Below are 18,149 nucleotides of genomic sequence, written 5' to 3'. Positions count from 1 at the left end.
CCCGGCAACTTGTTGTTGTGCCGGGACGCCATGAGGTCGAACTCTGGAAGACCCCACCTGTCCACCAGCAGTTGAAAAACGTCCGGGTGCAGGGACCATTCCCCTGGATGAACGTCCTGGCGACTTAGAAAGTCCGCCTCCCAATTTAGCACTCCCGGGATGAAGAACGCTGATATGGCCGGAAGATTGCGCTCCGCCCAAACCAGGATCCGAGAGACCTCTACGAGAGCCGCCCGACTGCGAGTTCCTCCTTGCCTGTTTATGTAGGCCACGGTGGTAGCGTTGTCCGACTGGACCTGCACCGGGTAACCCTGGAGAAACCGATGTGCCTGCTGGAGAGCATTGAAGACCGCACGGATTTCCAAGATATTTATTGGAAGCTCCGCTTCTGTCGGCGTCCACCTGCCCTGGAACAAGTGTGGACCCGAAACTGCTCCCCAGCCCCGAAGACTGGCGTCCGTTGTCAACAGGACCCAATTTGGAACCCAGAACGGACGTCCCTTGTTGAGGTGGGTCGTCTGTAACCACCAAGCAAGGGACAGGCGAACCTCCGGGGTGATCACAATCGTCTGGGACTTCAGAGACTGAGGCAGCCCATTCCACTTGGACAGGATCAGGTGCTGCAGAGGTCTGGAGTGAAACTGGGCGAATTCCACCATGTCGAACACCGACACCATGGAGCCCAGTAACCTCATCGCCGAGTGTAGGAACACCCGGCGGCTGTGCAGACAACTGCGCACCCTTGACTGTAAAGCAGAGATCTTGTCCTCCGTCACGAAGATCCTTTGCTGTCCCGAGACCAATAAGGCTCCCAGATGCAGAATCCTCCGAGACGGGATTAGAGTGGACTTCTGCCAGTTGATTAGCCAGCCGTGCCGTTGCAGCAGTGCAATGGTCAGGTCCAAGTGGCGTAACAGGAGCTCTGGAGATCCTGCCACCAATAACAGGTCGTCCAAGTACGGCAACATGCGGACTCCCTGCAGCCACAGAGAAGCCGCCATGACCGCCATCACCTTGGTGAAAACACGTGGTGCTGTCGCCAGGCCAAAAGAAACTGGAAGTGGTCGCTGCGGATTGCAAACCTGAGGAACTGTTGATTGCGCAAGAGAATAGGGACATGCAGGTAAGCGTCCTGTATGTCCAATGACACCATGTAGTCCCCAGGTTCCAGCGCCAGAATGATGGACCGTAGGCTCTCCATCCGAAACTTCGGAACCCACAAAGACTTGTTGAGTGCTTTGAGGTTGAGAATCGGATGATATAACCCATTGGGTTTCAGTACCAAAAACAGATTTGAATAGAAACCCTGGCCCCACTGGGAGAATGGAACAGGCACTATAACTCCAGCCTGGAGCATAGTGTGCAATACCTTCTGCAGCTCCGTAGCCTTGTTCCGGTCTGATGGTAGACCCGTGGTGAAGAATCGCGCCGGGGATCTGTGCCGGAAGGAGAGGGCGTACCCGTTGGAGACCACCTCGAGAACCCAAGTGTCTGTCGTAGTGGCCGACCAACACTGGGCGAACCTCAGCAGGCGGCCTCCCACCCTGGGATCCCCCAAAGGGAGGCCCGGACCGTCAGGCCGCAGGCTTGTCATCTGGCTTGGGGGCCGGACGTCTGGTACTCCATGCCTGCTTCCGGGGCTTGGCCGATTTCTTAGGGCCAGCCTGTTGAGGAAACGACTGTGGTTTGGGCCTGCCCTGGGCCCTAGATGACCGAAAGGACGATGGCCCAGAACCAGAAGGAGCAGCGGCCGACGGGAGACAAGCCGATTTGGCTGCCGCCAGCGTGGCCACAATCTTATCCAGATCCGGAACAAAGAGAACTTCTCCGGTAAACGGCAACGCCTCCAGACCCTTTTTGGAATCTGCGTCCGCCTTCCAGGATCGCAGCCACAAGGTGCGACGAGCCACCGCTGCTGAAGAAATTCTAGACACCAGAGTACTAATGTCTAGGGCCGCCTCGTTGATATAAGTGGCCGAATCACGGAGATTAACAATCAACTCCGCCTGTGCGGCCGGACAGTCGGAATCAAAAGAAGCCTCTAATGAATCCGCCCAGCGCTCCATCGCTCTGGCAACCCAGCAAATGGCCATAGCCGGCCGTGCTGCCCCCCCCGCAAGGGAATAAGCGGACTTCAGGCAGATCTCCACCTTGCGGTCCGTAGCATCCTTAAGGGAGGACATGGATGGCATCGGCAATGTGGAACTACGGACAAGACGGGTCATGTGAGAATCCACCTGTGGAGGGGATTCCCACTTTGCAAAATAATTATACGCGAACGGATAAGCCACCACCAGGCATCTCTGCGGCTGGTATCTTTTGCCAGGCTGTTTCCACGCCTCCTCTAAATGGTCCACTAACTGACCCGAAAGAGGAAAGACTGTGGCATCGCCCTTCACATCTTTGAAAAAGGCATACTTAGATTTAGCCGCTGGGGGAACTTCGTCCTCAATCACCAAGGCTGTGCGGACCGCTCGAATAAGTCCAGGAATATATACTTTGGACTTAGCATCAGCGTCCTTAGTATGGAGAGGTTCTTGATCGTAAGGATCCAGAATCTCCCCATCATCAGACGTCCCCTCGTCCTCCTCATAAGGAGCCGACAGAGACACCACCAGCCGTTTATGCGGCCGCATCACAGACTCCCCTTGCAACACATCCGACAAGTGCTGTACAGAACTCGTCAGGGAGTTAACCCACGCTGGCTCCTGAGAAACCGGGAGTGGGGAAATAGGGAGACTGTGGGGTACCACCAATTGTCGTGGGAAACCCTGCATGGGTGACGACACCACTGACTGCTGGGACAAACCCATCGGTGTAAACGTGGGCTGCGGAGCTAACTGGCCCACTAAGGCTGTAAGCGCCTGAGCGAAACAAGCCCAGGGCGGCTCCTGTACCGGTGCTGTAACCGTAAGCGGCCGCGCCATGGACAAACACTGCCGGCAAAGGCCCTCCGCGCTACCCTCCCCCTCCGCTAACGGTACTTTACAGGTAGTACACTGTAGCCGGAGAGGAAAATCACTTTCAGACATGATGGCACCAGGTATGTGACCCCTCTCACCAATTATATAGTAAATAGGCGAGAGACCACCCTGCAGCACCGCACCGCAAGGGCTTAGCAGAAAGAACAGGGACAGAATAAAGCTGACAGTTTAGAAGAAAAGTTACAGGCAGCAGCGCTAGCACAGTCACATACAATGCAAAGAAAATCAATTCCTGCACTAACAGCGCTGATCACTCAACTACGCAGACACAGGGCCTGGTAGGACACAGCGCTGCATACACAGACCTGACCACAGCGGAGGAGAGGTATGCAGGGGGACCCAGACCACGATGCTTCCTTCCAGGCTTCCAGCAGCGTTCACCATGCGTTCAGAAGAAGATGGCCGCCGAGGAGCAGAGAGGAGGCTGGCCTGGGGGAGGTGCGCTGCCACAGGGCCAGTCGGCAGCGTGCAGAGAGGGCTGTGTGCAGCGGGGGAGGCGCCAGCTGTGAGACAGGGAAGGCGCGCTCCCCTGGCATGCATTTAACCCCTGGGACGCCGCAGCGCTACCGCTCTGCTGCGGTCCGCTGTCCCAGGGGGTAGTGGAAGCGCAAGTTGGTCGCCTGGCTCCACGCTGCAGCCAGTCCCCAGGGAGCCCCCTGCCTGGGGACTTAGGACCATGTGACCAGCGGGGACCCACCGCGGGACCCCGCTGCTTACCTTTGTCCCCCCTTGAATCCGGCCATGGTCCGGAACATCTGGGGTCACCGCTAGCTGTGACCCCAGATGCTCACCAGCATCTTCGGATCGGTACCGGCGTTCTGGTACCGGCGGGGGTGTAGGGAAGACAGCATGGATGTCAGGACTGACTGTCCATGCTGTACATCCAGATGTGCAGCCACAGCTGCATAGAAGAAAGCTTCAGGGGCTCTTCTAGCCCCCACTCCGACAGGTGCACCCGACTCCGGCCGGGCACCAAACTAAACTGAGGTGCCTTGGCTCGGGGGCGGGGTATAGGAGGGGGACCCTAGTGCATCCTGGGAGGCTGAAAAGCTTAACTCTATGGTGCCCGGCGACTGACGTCACACCTATACCCCAAGGTATCCTGTGGATACCCTATGGACCCTGAAGTAGAAAAAGTATAATAACGCGTTTCTCCACAAATGGAGGCTTTATCAAAGATGGTGACACTTTGATAAAGCTTCTGTGCATGTGCGATCTGCTAATCACACATGAGCGAGTGGCCATTGCCAGGGAGGATCAATTTCCCAGTAGCTATTGTGGACTGTAGTCTACACACTACAATGCATACCTTTTGAAAATGGCAGTAGCTACAGGGCCAAGCCTACGTGGGCTGCTTTTGCAGTCGAAAACAGGGGACCACAGCAGATATCTCTGACATCTGTTGCGGTACCCCCTACATCCTCCAGGTTGGTAATTAATACCTGCACACCCCTACCCTAAATGTTTTTCCACTGATATCCCACAAATATTTATTGATAAATATGCTCAAAAAACACTTATTGGTCCCCATAAAGATAACATAAAATTCCTTTGAGAACATAAGGATTAAGTTATTCATACTGTATTTTAAATAACGCATCTGAAATCTATTATTTTGTCTGTACTAGGAGTAAAAACTAAAAGGTCTTTGGCCATCAAATAGTTAAGCATATGTAATGGTGCATACACACGGTCAGATTTGTTGTCAGATATGAATAACGATTTTAAAAATCATTCATATCTGAAAGAAAATCTGACATGTGGGCCTGCAACGATGAGTGTTCCCGCATGTCCTATAACGATATATGACCGTCTGTGTTTGCAGTCAGATTTTGACAATTTCATTCATTTTAATTAGGGATGTGCAGGCTCAGATAGGTTCGAGTTTGCACGCCGAGTTTGGATTTTTCCCTCCAAAAAAACGGAACTCAGAAAGAGGCTAAACGTCATCTTGCATGGACAAACATCATCATTCCTGGACAAAAAGTTCAATTTTTTTGGAGGGAAAAATCCAAACTCGGCGTGCAAACTCGAACCTATCCGAGCATGCACATCCCTAATTTTAATACTGTCTGAAATCGTTCAAATCGTTGGTAAAATCGTTCATCTGACCGTGTGTATGCACCATAACAAGTATCAGAAAATATCTTCAACCTCAACATCTGTCCATAAGAGAAATCAGATGTTACTACACAATAGGAAATCAGGTTATTTTTGGCAGCTGGATGAATTACCTCATACTTGCCAAATGTTAGTACTTTGTAAGCTACCGCATTAAAAAAAAATGAATTTATGTATTACAGTACAACAAAGTAAATCTGAAGGTATCACAGAGGGGGAGATGCATCAAATCATCTAAAGAGTGGAGAGGTTGCCCATAGCAACCAATGTGTTTCCACTAATCCATAAAGTGGCCACAGCAATGGCAAACGCTAGCCTCACCCACTCTTATACTTTGAGCAGAACATGAGTATAGTATTTCAATGCCAAAACTTGTAAATTAAAATGTACCTGAATGTATTTAGAACCAGATATTGTATTTTTTTTTTTTTAACTGCAGGTGCCTCAGGCATAGGACCTGAACAGTTGTTACTGGGGAGGAAGTGGGGGGGGGGTGAATGTTTGTTAAAAATAATTTTAGAATAAAATAATCCTTTAATGAAGTTTGGTTTGCATTTAGCACTGGAGTTCAGAACTTGATAAATTAGCATGGTGCTCAGTTTCCCAGCGTTTTGGGCAGACCTAGGATCCCTCCAGGAGGTCGCCTGCAGAGGGGAGGCTGCAGCCACCGGCATCACTCATCCCACTACAACCCGTGTGGTGGTCACAGCAGTCTGCTGCTCATGTTGGCCCCTGGCACTGACTGTATACATGTGCTGTACAGGTATGACGTTACTAATGTTATACCATGTAGTTAGTGTGTGAGTGACAGGGATGAAGCGGTAGCAGTAGAGGGCACTTTCTGCTGCTGCTGTTTCCATGTATTTGAGTTTGCCGCGTTTCCATCCTGCATTTGGGGGAGGGGAGACCCCAGTGATCTCCAATGGCCGCTAGCACGGCATTTGCCAGATCCAGGTCTCCGGTAATGCAGCACATCACATTACACTAAGCTATGGGATGTAGTACATTAGGGAGTTTTGCCGATACCGGTCCCCCCACATACACCGGGTGGTACCGTGCGAGGCGCAGCCGTTCTTACAATGTGCACTTTACTGGGTTTATGTTTCTGCATTTCTATGACAACCGGGGCGATGACGGCTGATTTATTAAACAAATGAATATTATTTTTCTGCCACTGTCGGAGGTTCCCCCATTTGAACATATTCGCTCATGTGCAGCGCGCCAGGACCCCGAATACAGCAGTGACCCGTCTGCACTACGTACACGTGGATCTTCTGTGGCCGCCCGCAGCTGGCTAATTATAACCGCATGCCTGTTGCAGGAGATACACCGCTTCTTAGTCCACCTCAGACACACTAACAATCACACGCACACACTGACTGGCTGTGCATGCCTATTACCATCTTTCAAAATGGCCGCAAGCGGCGCAATACTGGTGACGTCAGCGCCACTGACATCTCCGGTTTATGAGCAGCACAACAATAGCGGCTACGCCACAGCCCCGCCCCCGTACGTCTTCTCCTATAAGCGCTCCTTGGCGTTTTAGCTGACAGCCAATCAGCGCTGTCCGGTGGCGGCGGAGGGATACGCGCGCTGTTTGCTGTCGCCGGATTCTAGTCTAGATCTAAAAGAGAGCGGGTCCAGATTGAATCGGGATGGAGAGGAAACGTTGGGAATGCTCGGCTCTGCCTCAAGGCTGGAAGAAGGAGGAGGTGACCCGCAGGTCGGGCCTGTCCGCCGGCAAGAGCGATGTCTATTACTACAGGTGCCGCCTCGTGTCCTTTCTTTATTTTGATACATCTGGCGTTATATGCAGTACATGGCTGGAGGTGGAAAGGGGGTGGGATGGCGAGACCCGGTGTACTGCGGGTTTTGACTACGCTGCGCGTTAAGCGCTTCATCTGTGTGACCGACCGTCAATTGGAGCTTTAGCAGCGTTGTCAGTGTAAACCTAGACGGGGCCGTGGTAACTCGGGGCGGTTACAGTCACTAATGGTGGTAGTACGTAATAAATAATGGGCTAATAATATCCCAGTTGTACTGCACAACTGACTATGCTGACTTCATATATATAATTGTAGCTCCACGGCTGGTATCTTCCTAAACAAGTTGCCATTAATATGCTTTAAACTAGAGATGTACATCGGCTGGCAACTATTGATGGAGAAAGTTTTCTGTTTGATGCCTGCCAACCTCTGTTTGTTCATGCCATCCATTCAGCTGCAGACACCTGGAAGTGATGTCTGCAGCATAGCTTGATTGTATGTGCTTGAAATCCTGGCTCATACTGTGTATGCTCATGGTTTATCCATTGACTGTTTCTTTTTTTTTCTCGTGATGGCTACTTCCCATTGTACATTTCTGCCAATATTCAATGTCCGTCCCTAGTTAAAAACCGAGATGTACAACCAGAACCTGCTTTGCGGTTCCCTGATGGTATTCTAACGGGCATTGCTTATTTTGGAGTACTAGAACAATGATGCACACTTTTGATCTCATAATTTAAACCAGCTGAGCACAAGTGCTTTAAATAGGGTAAAAACTGTCTCATAGTGCCTGTAGTCCTAGAATTTGTAATTTATATATTGGGATTGACTTTAATGTGGTAGGTTCAGTTAGCTGTGAGACTTACTGCACAGCTCTTCCTGGACCTATTCAATTACTACCTGGTATCCTGTGCTAGGAGGTGCACTTAATATGGAAAAATCTGCTTTAAGTGCACCCTCTGGGTCTTACTGTGTGGGGTAATTACATAGCTTCAGAAACTGAGTTATACCCCTTTTACACCAGAGCAAAAACCTGGGTTTTTGCTGGGTCTACCCGGGTCGCAGCTCAGTGTAAAAGGGTCCCTGAAAAATAACCTGGGTCAAGTGACCCTGCAATCCAACCCAGGTAGCTACCAGGGTTGGACCCAGGATGGACCCAGGTAATGGTGCAGTGTAAACGGTGCAACCCAGGTTATCCGACCTTGGTCATGCCTAAAATGAGCTGATTGGTGGTTGTGGAGCATTCACCTCCCACTTTTTATGACCTCACAGGTTTAGCAGGGCAGACCTGAGTTCAGTGTGAACAGGGCTGACCTGGGATTAACCCAGATCAAAGGTGCAGTGTAAATGGGTCTGACCAGGGTTGGAACCATGTCCAAAAACCCAGGTCGGACCTGGTTTTTTGGTGGAAAAGAGGTATTAATGTGTTTAGCTGGGTGTACACAAAGATTTCTGTCCAATCTGTCTGACAACCATTTGCTCTCAAATGCCAGAAAATTGACAAACTATTGCTCAGATAAATTGGTTAAATCAAACTGATTTAACCAATTTGTCCGAACGGCCAATATTTTTCAGTGGTTGGGACCAAATGGCCGATTGTCATTTGTTCCTATACATTGCCAAATTTTCGTTCCAACCAGACAGCTAAAGCTTTAGGTGTGTACCCAGATTTAGCAGTGTGTGTGTGGTAATTGACAAATAATTTAATAGCTCTTGGCATTAAACCCAGAGTTTAAGCCATGTGGTAAATTCTGTGGCTAATTGAATCTGCCCCTTAATGTAAGACAGTCAGACATGAAGTTGATTGGTATTATTGTAGGTGTGGTAGCATAGGGTGTTGGCATTCAGTGCCATCAAAGGAGTGCCAAATTACCAATCCTGCCAAGATAAGCCACCTGTCTCCCTGGAACAGCTTTCACATAATTTTAGCAATGTCTTTTACATCAATTATCAGAATGTTGTGACCCACCACCTGTTATCTGGACCCTGCCTCAACCAAGCTTCTCCTAGGGTGTATGGACAATATTGGCTCTGTAATTGCAAAAAATAGTTCAATGCTCTTTGCAATCAGTCATTTTCCCAGAACCACTGAAGGAAGCAATTGTTAGAACATTTCTTAAAACCTAATTTAGACCCTGACTGCATGACCAACTATAGTATCAAACCTTCCTTTTCTAGGAAAGGTCATCGAGAAAGTGGTGGCAATGCAACTGGAAAACTCACCTGTCTACCCATGATATTTATAATCCATTCCAGTCAGGATTCAGGAGAAGACATAGGACTGAAACTGCCCTGGTATTTGTGCTTAATGATCTTCTGATGGCAAGAGAGAGAGGTGATAGTTCAATCTTAATCATTCTGGATCTCAGCAGCATTTGATACTGTTGTCCACAGGATTCTAATTGAGCGCCTGAAAAGTTTCTGTGGACTGGATGGCTCAGTTCTTAGCCTGTTCAAATAATTTCTGACTGTCAGGTCACAGTTTCTTTTGGAGTAATCTCTTCATCACCAGTGCCACTTCTATGCTGTGTCCCACAGGGTTCTATACTATTTCACATGCATTTTGTAGCATTCATGCTACCATTGGGTGAAATAATCAGACGTCATGGCTTGGTCTACCATTGCTATGCAGAGGATACACAACTGTACCTGTCCTTTGCTCCAGGTACAAATGACCCCATAACAACCCTAAATGACTGCCTAGCTGAGCTTCAGGAGTGGAGGAGTGCCAGTTGGCTGCGACTGAACCCTGATAAAACAGAGGTCCTTACGATCGGTCACAGGACGAGGCTACAGCATAGCAAACCAACAGGACTTAGTGTTCACTCTAGCTCCGGCGCGAGGCAGGGTGCCGGAGCTAGAGAGGGCACGTTCGTGCGCGCGCCCGAGAAGGGGCGTGGTCATCAAAAAGGGGGCGTGTCTATAAGACTCATCCTCTTTTCGTCACTCTTGGTGGCGTGCCTGGCACTTACGGACACGCCGGGCAGCCCCCAAGCCCTGCAGATTCTCCGGCGGTGACCGAGTCACCGCACATTTCTTCACCCGCGGGACACTGCGACCCGCGGGTGAAGACTGTTTCCGCAGGCTGTTAGGGCAGGGTGCTTTTTGCCTTCCAGAAAGAGGGCAGGGTGCCGCGCCCTGCTAAAACAGCCTAGCGGGAACGCTAAGGACTTGTTTGGGGGATCAGAATTACAAAACACTGAACATGTGCAGAATCTTGGTGCTGTCCTGGATAGTGGCTTGACATTTAAACAGGTATCCACAATGAAATCCTCATTCTTTCATCTGAGGAATATAGCCAGAATCAAGTACTTAATTCCCTCAGAAGATCTGCCTAAAGTCATACATGCATTTATAGCCTCACGCCTAGACTACTGCAACGCCCTTTACCTTGGTCTCCCAGTGAAAGAATTGCACTGCTTGCAGATGGTAAAAAACGCAGCTGCCAGGCTATTAACCAACCAGCCACATAACACCCACTCTACTCCCTTCACTGGATGCCTGTCAGATGGTGATTGGTTTTCAAGATAGGCTTAAAAACTTACAAAGCCCTACATGACCATGACCTTGCAGCTTCTGGTTCCTTATTGTCCCACTCGATTACTGCGATCCGTTGACGAAGGACTATTAACAGTACCTAGAATCTCCCGGAATTCATCTGGGGGTCGGGCTTTCAGTTGTGTGGCTCCAACTTTATGGAACTCTCTTCCCCCGCACAGTTCAAGAGGCCTCCACTCTAGAATCCTTCAAAAATAGACTCAAGACTTACCTCTTCACCCAAGCATTTCTCTAATGTCCCTTGCTTAAGCTTATTTTGTACTGTAAATTTTAAAGCACTGTGAGTCCTTTAGGAGAAAAGCACTATATTAATAATAATTATGTTTGTCCTATAATGTGTTCCTACTTTTGAACTACACCTGCACAGGGGCATGAATTTCAGGTTCAGCGTAAGTCCATACAATGTCATGATTTTATTCCCGCTAAACACCTGAAAGAAGCATTTAAAAACCCATGTGCTATTCTGATGTTGGATCGGTTGTTAATTGTGAAAGAACAATTTTTTTTCTGTGCCATCTTCCCCAGTTTACATTCCAACAAATGTAAAAGTCATACTGTCCCAACTGATGTCTAACATCCGTAAGGGGGAAGCAGTGGTCCATCTGCTCTGCTCTGGCAGGAAATTAGAATGTAATAGAGAACATTACACACATGAGAGGTCTTGTTACCTTATTAAATCACCCTCGTAGTAACCTCAAAATAGCTGCTACATTTTTATATATTGAATGTGTCTTCTTAAATTGGGAGGACCATCCCTAAGTAGACAGTATTTTTTCTAGGGACACCCTAGTATTCTAGGTTATTTAAATCCTTATCTCTCTGTAATAAGATAACATAGTTTAATAACAATCATCGGGATTGTAAATGAATGCCCAGGAGGTGAATAACTCCTCCCATAAAGGGTGAATATGATCTTGGAGGATTTATTTGGTCTGGTTCGTAATTCGAGACAGTAGACAATGGTTTTTCTATAACCCATTCTGAGTATCCTGAGGAACACCTACCTGAAGGTTTGAAAGCTACCAGTGCAACCAGCAATCACTGGTGGGTTAATGATTCAATATTATCCAAGGCTCGATTATATTCAAGAATCAATGAGCAAATATCGTATTAAGGGGGGTATCCAATTAGCAGCAATTATCCACATATTTCGCCAATTTTTATTTTTTTTTTCCTCCCTATCCTATTATTTTTGGGCGTAAACACATAGGATCTGTGACAAGTTCGTGGACCTGTGTGTTTTCATCTTGGCGAAAAAACTGCACACTTCGTGCATTTTTTTTTTTTTTTTTTCTGGTTCACAACCGGTCCCGAAAATAAAAAATAAAAAAAACCCACGGTAAGTACCGGCGTTGGGCAGCACTTTGGGGCTAATTGATTGGCCCCGTGGGATCCATCAGCGCCCGAACAATGTTCGGGGCTAATTGGATATCCCCCTTAAGTGTATGTTTTGGGCTCACTTGGTGTGCACTGTATTTGTTGTTTCCCCCCCTATATTTTTTTTTTTTTATATAAAATAATCCACACATCTTGAGACCAAAGGTATGAAGCACTGGATCCCCCCAATTTGATCCTAGTGTCTTCCAGGAACTTATTGGTTAAGCTCCAAAAGTTCAAGCTACATTCCCCTATCCTCAGTTGGACTTTTTTTTTTTTTTATTGGCGCTAGTTATCTGCACTTCTCATTAATATGTGCGCAGCCAGTATCACAGCGATGCCTGACAGCACATCATGCAGCATTGAGCTGCAGAAAATTGTCAAAAATGCACAACATTTAAATGGGAAAAAAAATGAAGGCTGGTTAGGTATGATGCCATATTTACAGTAGGGCAAAAAGTATTTGGACAGCCACCGATTTGTGCAAGTTGTTGCACTTTAAAAGATGAGAGGTCTGTAATTTCCATCATAGGTACACTTTAACTGTGAGAGGCAGAATCTGAACCAAAAATTCCAGAAATCACATTGTAAGATTTTTAAACAATTTATTTGTATATTCCTGTGGAAAAAAATATTTGGACACCTACCAACCAACAAGAATTCTGGCTTTCAAAGACCTGTTACATCTTTTTTAGGAAGCTTATCTATCCTCCACTCCTTACCTGTATTAATGGCACCTGTTTGAACTGGTTGACTGTATAAAAGACACCTGGCCCCACCCTCAAACAGACAAACTGCAACCTCTCCACCATGGCCAAGACCAGAGAGCTGTCTAAGGACACCGGGGCCCAAATTGTAGACCTGCACAAGGCTGGGATGAGCTACTTGACAATAGGCAAGCAGCTTGGTGAGAAGAGATCAACTGTTGGCGCAATTATTAAAAAAATGTAAGAAATAAAAGATCACTGACAACCTCCCTCGACCAGGGGGTCCATGTAAGATCTCACCTTGGGGGTATCAATGATCTTGAGAACTGTGAAGGATCAGCCCAGAACTACATGGGGGGACCTGGTCAATGACCTCAAGAGAGCTGGGACCACAGTCACAAAGGTTACCATCAGTAACACACTACGTTGTCATGGATTCAAATCCTGCAGCGCCCGAAAGGTTCCCCTGCTTAAGCCAGCACATGTCCAGGCCATTCTAAAGTTTGCCCGTGACCATCTGGATGATCCAGAGGAGGATTGGGAGAATGTCATGTGGTCAGATGAAACCAAAATAGAACTTTTTGGTATAAACTCCACACGCCGTGTTTGGAGGGAGAAGAATGAAGAGTGAAATCCCAAAAACACCATACCCACTGTGAAGCATGGGGGTGGAAACATCATGCTTTGGGGATGCTTTTCTGCAAAGGGGACAGGACGACTGATCCGTATTAAGGAGAGTATGAATGGGAACATGTATCGTGACATTTTGGGGAAAAAAACCTCCTTCCCTCAGTAAGAACATAGAAGATGCAACGTGGCTGGGTCTTCCAGCATGACAATGACCCCAAACACACCGCCCGGGCAACTAAGGAGTGGCTCTGTAAGAAGCTTTTCAAGGTCCTGGATTGGCCTAGCCAGTCTCCAGACCTCAACCCAATAGAAAATCTGTGGAGGGAGTTGAAAGTCTGTGTTGCCCGGCGACCGCCCCAAAACATGACACATCTAGAGAAGATCTGCATTGAAGAGTGGGCCAAAATACCTGCTGCAGTATGTGTAAACCTGGTCAAGAACTACAGGAAACGTTTGACCTCTGTAATTGCCAACCGAGGTTACTCTATAAAGTATTAAGTTAAACTTTTTGATCAAATATTTTTTTTTCGACAATAACATACAAATTGTTTAAAAATCATACAATGTGATTTCCGGGACTTTTTGTTCTGATTCTGTCCCTCAGTTTAACAGGGGTATTCAATATCGGAGCGATAACATCATTTTTGCGTTAATATCGGAGGTATGACGTCATTATCACAGGTTTTACTTTTACACCGTATTCAATTTCAAAGACTTATTGCAGTTTTGAAAAGTCTTTGATAAAAAATGGGGATAAGTTTTCACCATTGAATAGGTGTCGAAAAAAAGTGCAGAATTGGGGTTTAGGGGTGCAGGCTTAAAAAAAAAAAAAAATAGCCTGCAACCCTGAGAATGACATTTTTAAAAAAGAACTGTCAAAAAAGTTTAAAAAAAAAAAAAATAGGGACACCCCAAAAAATGTAAAAATTGGGGTGAAAAAAATAAAAATGGGAAAAAATTGAAGAATAGGGAAATAGGTTGAGGGCTATTCTGCAAGTATGCGGCAGGTGTCTTGAATAGAATTATAGCGGCAGGTGCACAAATACAGAATTTTTAAAAACTTACTTTAGGGACATAAAAATATGCTAGTACCCATTTTCATGTACCCCAAATTTGATGGGACCACTTAAAAAAAAAAAAATAACCTAAGTGCTCTTCTGCATCACTTCTTCAATGTCGGGAAAAAAACACCTGCTGCGGCTATTTAAATCCCCAACTTTCAATTAAAGGCTAAAATGGGGGTACCCATAGTGATCCCCCATGTTTTTACAACTTTAGGGGGGTCTTACAATTTTTTTAAGGAAAAAATTTGTAACTTTACGCAAATCTAACTTCGGAGTTTCCCGTTTTCGTTAATTTTATATTGAATACGGGGATAAGCTGGAGCGCGCCCGATACTTTAACGCAGGTAAAAACTCCGATATGAAACGTTAACTTCGACAGTGAAGTTAACGTTTCATATTGAATACCCCTCTAAAAGATGAGAGGTCTGTAATTTCCATCATAGGTACACTTAAAGTGCAACAACCTGCACAATCGGTGGCTGTCCAAATGCTTTTTTGCCCCACTGTACCTATTAAATCAAATTTGCAGGGTCTGTTTCCCAAAATTCTCTGTGCCAAATGATTTATCGAAGTGATAGGAGCATTATCGGTCATGGTGTAACATGCATTCAATAGACAATGCACAGGTAGCAGTAATCTAACAGGACACATTTATGCTGAAAGTGATCAATTGGTGCATAGTTAGATGCCTCATGTTAAGTTTCTCATCCTAATCTTTCTTTTCAGCCCCAGTGGGAAGAAGTTCCGTAGTAAGCCACAACTGGCACGTTACCTCGGAAACTCCATGGACCTCAGCACATTTGACTTTCGCACTGGGAAAATGCTGATGAGCAAAATCAACAAAAACCGTCAGCGAATGAGATATGATGGATTGAATCAAGCAAAGGTATTTCATTTAAACCAGGAAGAGTATGAAAACACAACTTGCATAGTTAAAAGTATTAAATTTCTTATGCAATCTGCCATCCTCAACCCTAAATGGGAATTATCAGGGCGATTTAGCTCCTACATGTAAGATGGTGAAGGACACTCTCCATTTGCTAAATATAGTGACTGAATTTCTGAGTTTTTCCAGAACTGTGTGCCATGAGAGTTTTGAATCTGGTGAATAGGGACTAGATAGGCAAATTCAAAATTTGATAAGAAAATTATTTAGGCGCTCCAACCACAGCCCGATGCTGAATAATTTTAATTTGTAGTTATGGACACAGGGGTCAATCCAGTTGGGTGCAAAGGGGGCGAATTGCCATTAGAATAGCATATGAACACTGGCAATGTCACAGCAAAGTGCCCCCCTTGTAGCCAGATTTCACTCCTGACTCTTGGAGGTAACTTTACTAAAGTGAGTTTTTAGAAGTGAGTTTTAGAAAAGATGTTGCCCATAGCAACTAATCAGATTCTCTTTAACATTTAACTAGCACCTTCTAGAAGATAATGGCTAGAATCTGGCTGCTATGGGCAACATCTCGTCTAAAAACTCACTTTAGTATTTTTACTCTTTGGACTGCAAACAGGAATGTGTGAGTTAGGCGGCACCGTAAGTATGGCGTAGAGCAGGCCTGGCCAACCTGTGGCTCTCCAGCTGCTGTGAAACTATAAGTCCCAGCATGCTTTTACTAGCTGATCGGTGGAAGGGTATGCTGGGATTTGTAGTTTCACAACAGCTGGAGAGCCACAGGTTGGCCAGGCATGGCATAGAACCTGTTATTTGTGGGTGCGAAGAACTCTCGCCTAATTAGATTGACCCCATGATGCAAAATTGTCAGTCTATTGCACAGTAAATTGAAATATTGGATGGTGTTGTAGTGATTAGTTGGTATCTAAACCCCAAATAAAAATTCCTTATAGGTTTGTGACAAATCTTACCTTGCTTAGATAACACCTGCCTTTTTAGGGGGTAATTCATTTGTTTATCGCTCCTGTCTAAAGTGACTGGGTGCTATTCAAGTCGTATGCGGCAGGTGTTTTCTAGAATGCGTGTGGTAGCGGCATGTGGAGTTTTTTGAAGATTTAAAAAAAAAAAAAGACTAGGGAGTTAAAAATATGCTTGCACCCATTTTCATCTACCTCAAATTTGATGGGACTAGTTATTTTTTTGGAAAAAATAACAAGTGCTTCTCTTCACCACTTCTTCTAAAGCTGCATTTATGCACCTGCCGCGGCTAATAAAAACCCTGACTACCTTCAGCAGGCCAAATCGTGGGTACCCATAGTCATCCCCCATGTCAGAACATCTTTTGGGGGGGTGACAGCATGATTTGCCCATAAACTGACAGGACTTATCGATATTGCCTTTCCGCTGGGTCCCATTTTCACCGGATCCTAATTGAATACAGGGATAAACGGACACGCGCCCGATACTTTATCCCTGGAAAAAACCAGCAATGATGGGGAAAGTCCGACCTCGGACTTTTCGCCTCAAATTAAATATGGCCCTTGGGCTCAAACTCTCTGTGAAGCCAGCTGTCACTAAGTAAATAAAGATTAAATATCAGGTAAACATAATTTTGCTCTTCACACTCCATGGAAGTGCTTACTCGTACATGCCCATTTCTCCATGTGAGGCAGTAATTGCTTTACCTTACCACTGAGGACACCCCTTTTTTTTGTTTTTGTTTTTTTAATGCTTTTAAAGTTTTTTGTGTTTTCCATCTTATATGCTTTTAGTATTCCACAATGCATATTTGTACTTCAGGATCCATAGAAGGTCCACAGGGTGGCCTTGGGGTATAGGTGATAGTCATCTGGGCACCTTACGCAGTAAATTCTTCTCCCATGATGCAACGGGTCTCCCTCTCTATCCCGGCCCGAGGCTCCTCAGTTTTGTTGGGTGCCCAGCCGGAGTCGGTCACTGAACACGTAGTGGGGCTGTTGCTAAATCACGGGATTTCGACTGGCCTCTGGGGTCTTGGCTAGCACTGACCCCAGAGGAACCCTAGACTGCGGCCGGATGTTACGGGGCAACAGGTAAGCGACACGCGCCGCGGTGGTGTGTACTGAATCGCAGTCTTTTTCCTCCAGGGCTGGGCACTTCCTGGGGTTGACAGCATGTGGAACCAGGCACTGAGTCCTGCGCTTCCACAAAGTCACCTGGGACAGTGGGCTGGAGTTGGCTGTAACACTCCAGCATCCCTAGGGGTTAAACGCTAGCCAGGGGAGGCAACCTTCCCTGTCTAACAGCTGGCTCCTCCCCGCTCTACAGCACACCTTTCCACTGCGGTCTGGTTAAACTGACAACTTCCAGCTATACCCCGCCCATGAGGTTTTCACCTGACTGCGTGTCGCAGATCTCGGCAGACGGTGCCGAATACGGGTCCCCCTACATACCTCTTCTCCTGTTGGTGGTCAGAGTGTATGTAGCACTTTGTCCTACTAGGCGCTAAGTATATGTAGTTGACCAGTAAGTGTAGGTATTATTATTCTGCATTTGTCTGCAACTGTATGCTAGTTCTGTCTGAGTTTCTCTTTCTAGAAAACTGTCAGCCATTTTTTGCTATCCCTGTACTTATTCTACTTTTCTGAGCCATAGTGTTGTGCGGGTGTGACTAAAAGTTGCAGGCTGTGACCTTATTATACAGTCACATCTATACAGTGATAGCCTCTTCACTATGGCTGGCAGTGAGAGTGATAGGCCTAATTTGGCTCCTACTAAACTGCTCTGTTAGAAATGTACAGTGGTGTTAGGGGCAAGGGGACATAGTCTCTGAGGAGTTATATTTACAGTGTTCTACTCCTCCAGGTCCCTCTGCGACTTCTGCCGCTCAACCGGAGCCTCGGGAGTGCTTTGGCAGGCCCTCTTGTGTTTCCACAGTTCGATCTTCAACAGCAGCATCTTTTACCAGTGCAGAACTTACTGCAACCATCTGTACCCACACAGGTGTTTCCCCCCCCCTCCCCCCAGTGGGTTAATAAGTTCCCGCTGTATTACAAGGTGCGACTGAG

At 46.7% G+C, this 18,149-nt stretch overlaps 1 protein-coding gene across 2 annotated transcripts in view; it reads left to right on the top strand.

The window, feature by feature from the left end:
- Positions 1-5,738: 5,738 nt before the first annotated feature.
- MBD3 (methyl-CpG binding domain protein 3) overlaps positions 5,739-18,149 on the top strand; it is a 78,438-nt gene continuing 66,027 nt past the window's right edge. Inside the window, exons 1-2 of one of the 2 annotated variants that reach the window (XM_088474280.1) lie at positions 5,739-5,868; positions 14,934-15,093. In XM_088474280.1, the coding sequence (XP_088330406.1) occupies positions 5,828-5,868; positions 14,934-15,093 (201 nt within the window). In that variant the 5' untranslated portion in view covers positions 5,739-5,827. Of the gene's footprint in view, positions 5,869-6,641; positions 6,871-14,933; positions 15,094-18,149 lie in introns of those variants that run through there. The other variant, XM_088474281.1, reaches the window with a different exon arrangement.

Source organism: Taudactylus pleione, unplaced genomic scaffold (assembly GCF_031769625.1).
Source record: "Taudactylus pleione unplaced genomic scaffold, aTauple2 ptg000152l, whole genome shotgun sequence".
Taxonomy (NCBI): Eukaryota; Metazoa; Chordata; class Amphibia; order Anura; family Myobatrachidae; genus Taudactylus; species Taudactylus pleione.
The sequence above is the reverse complement of the archived record's forward strand: the minus strand, read 5'-3'. Positions and strand labels throughout refer to the sequence as shown.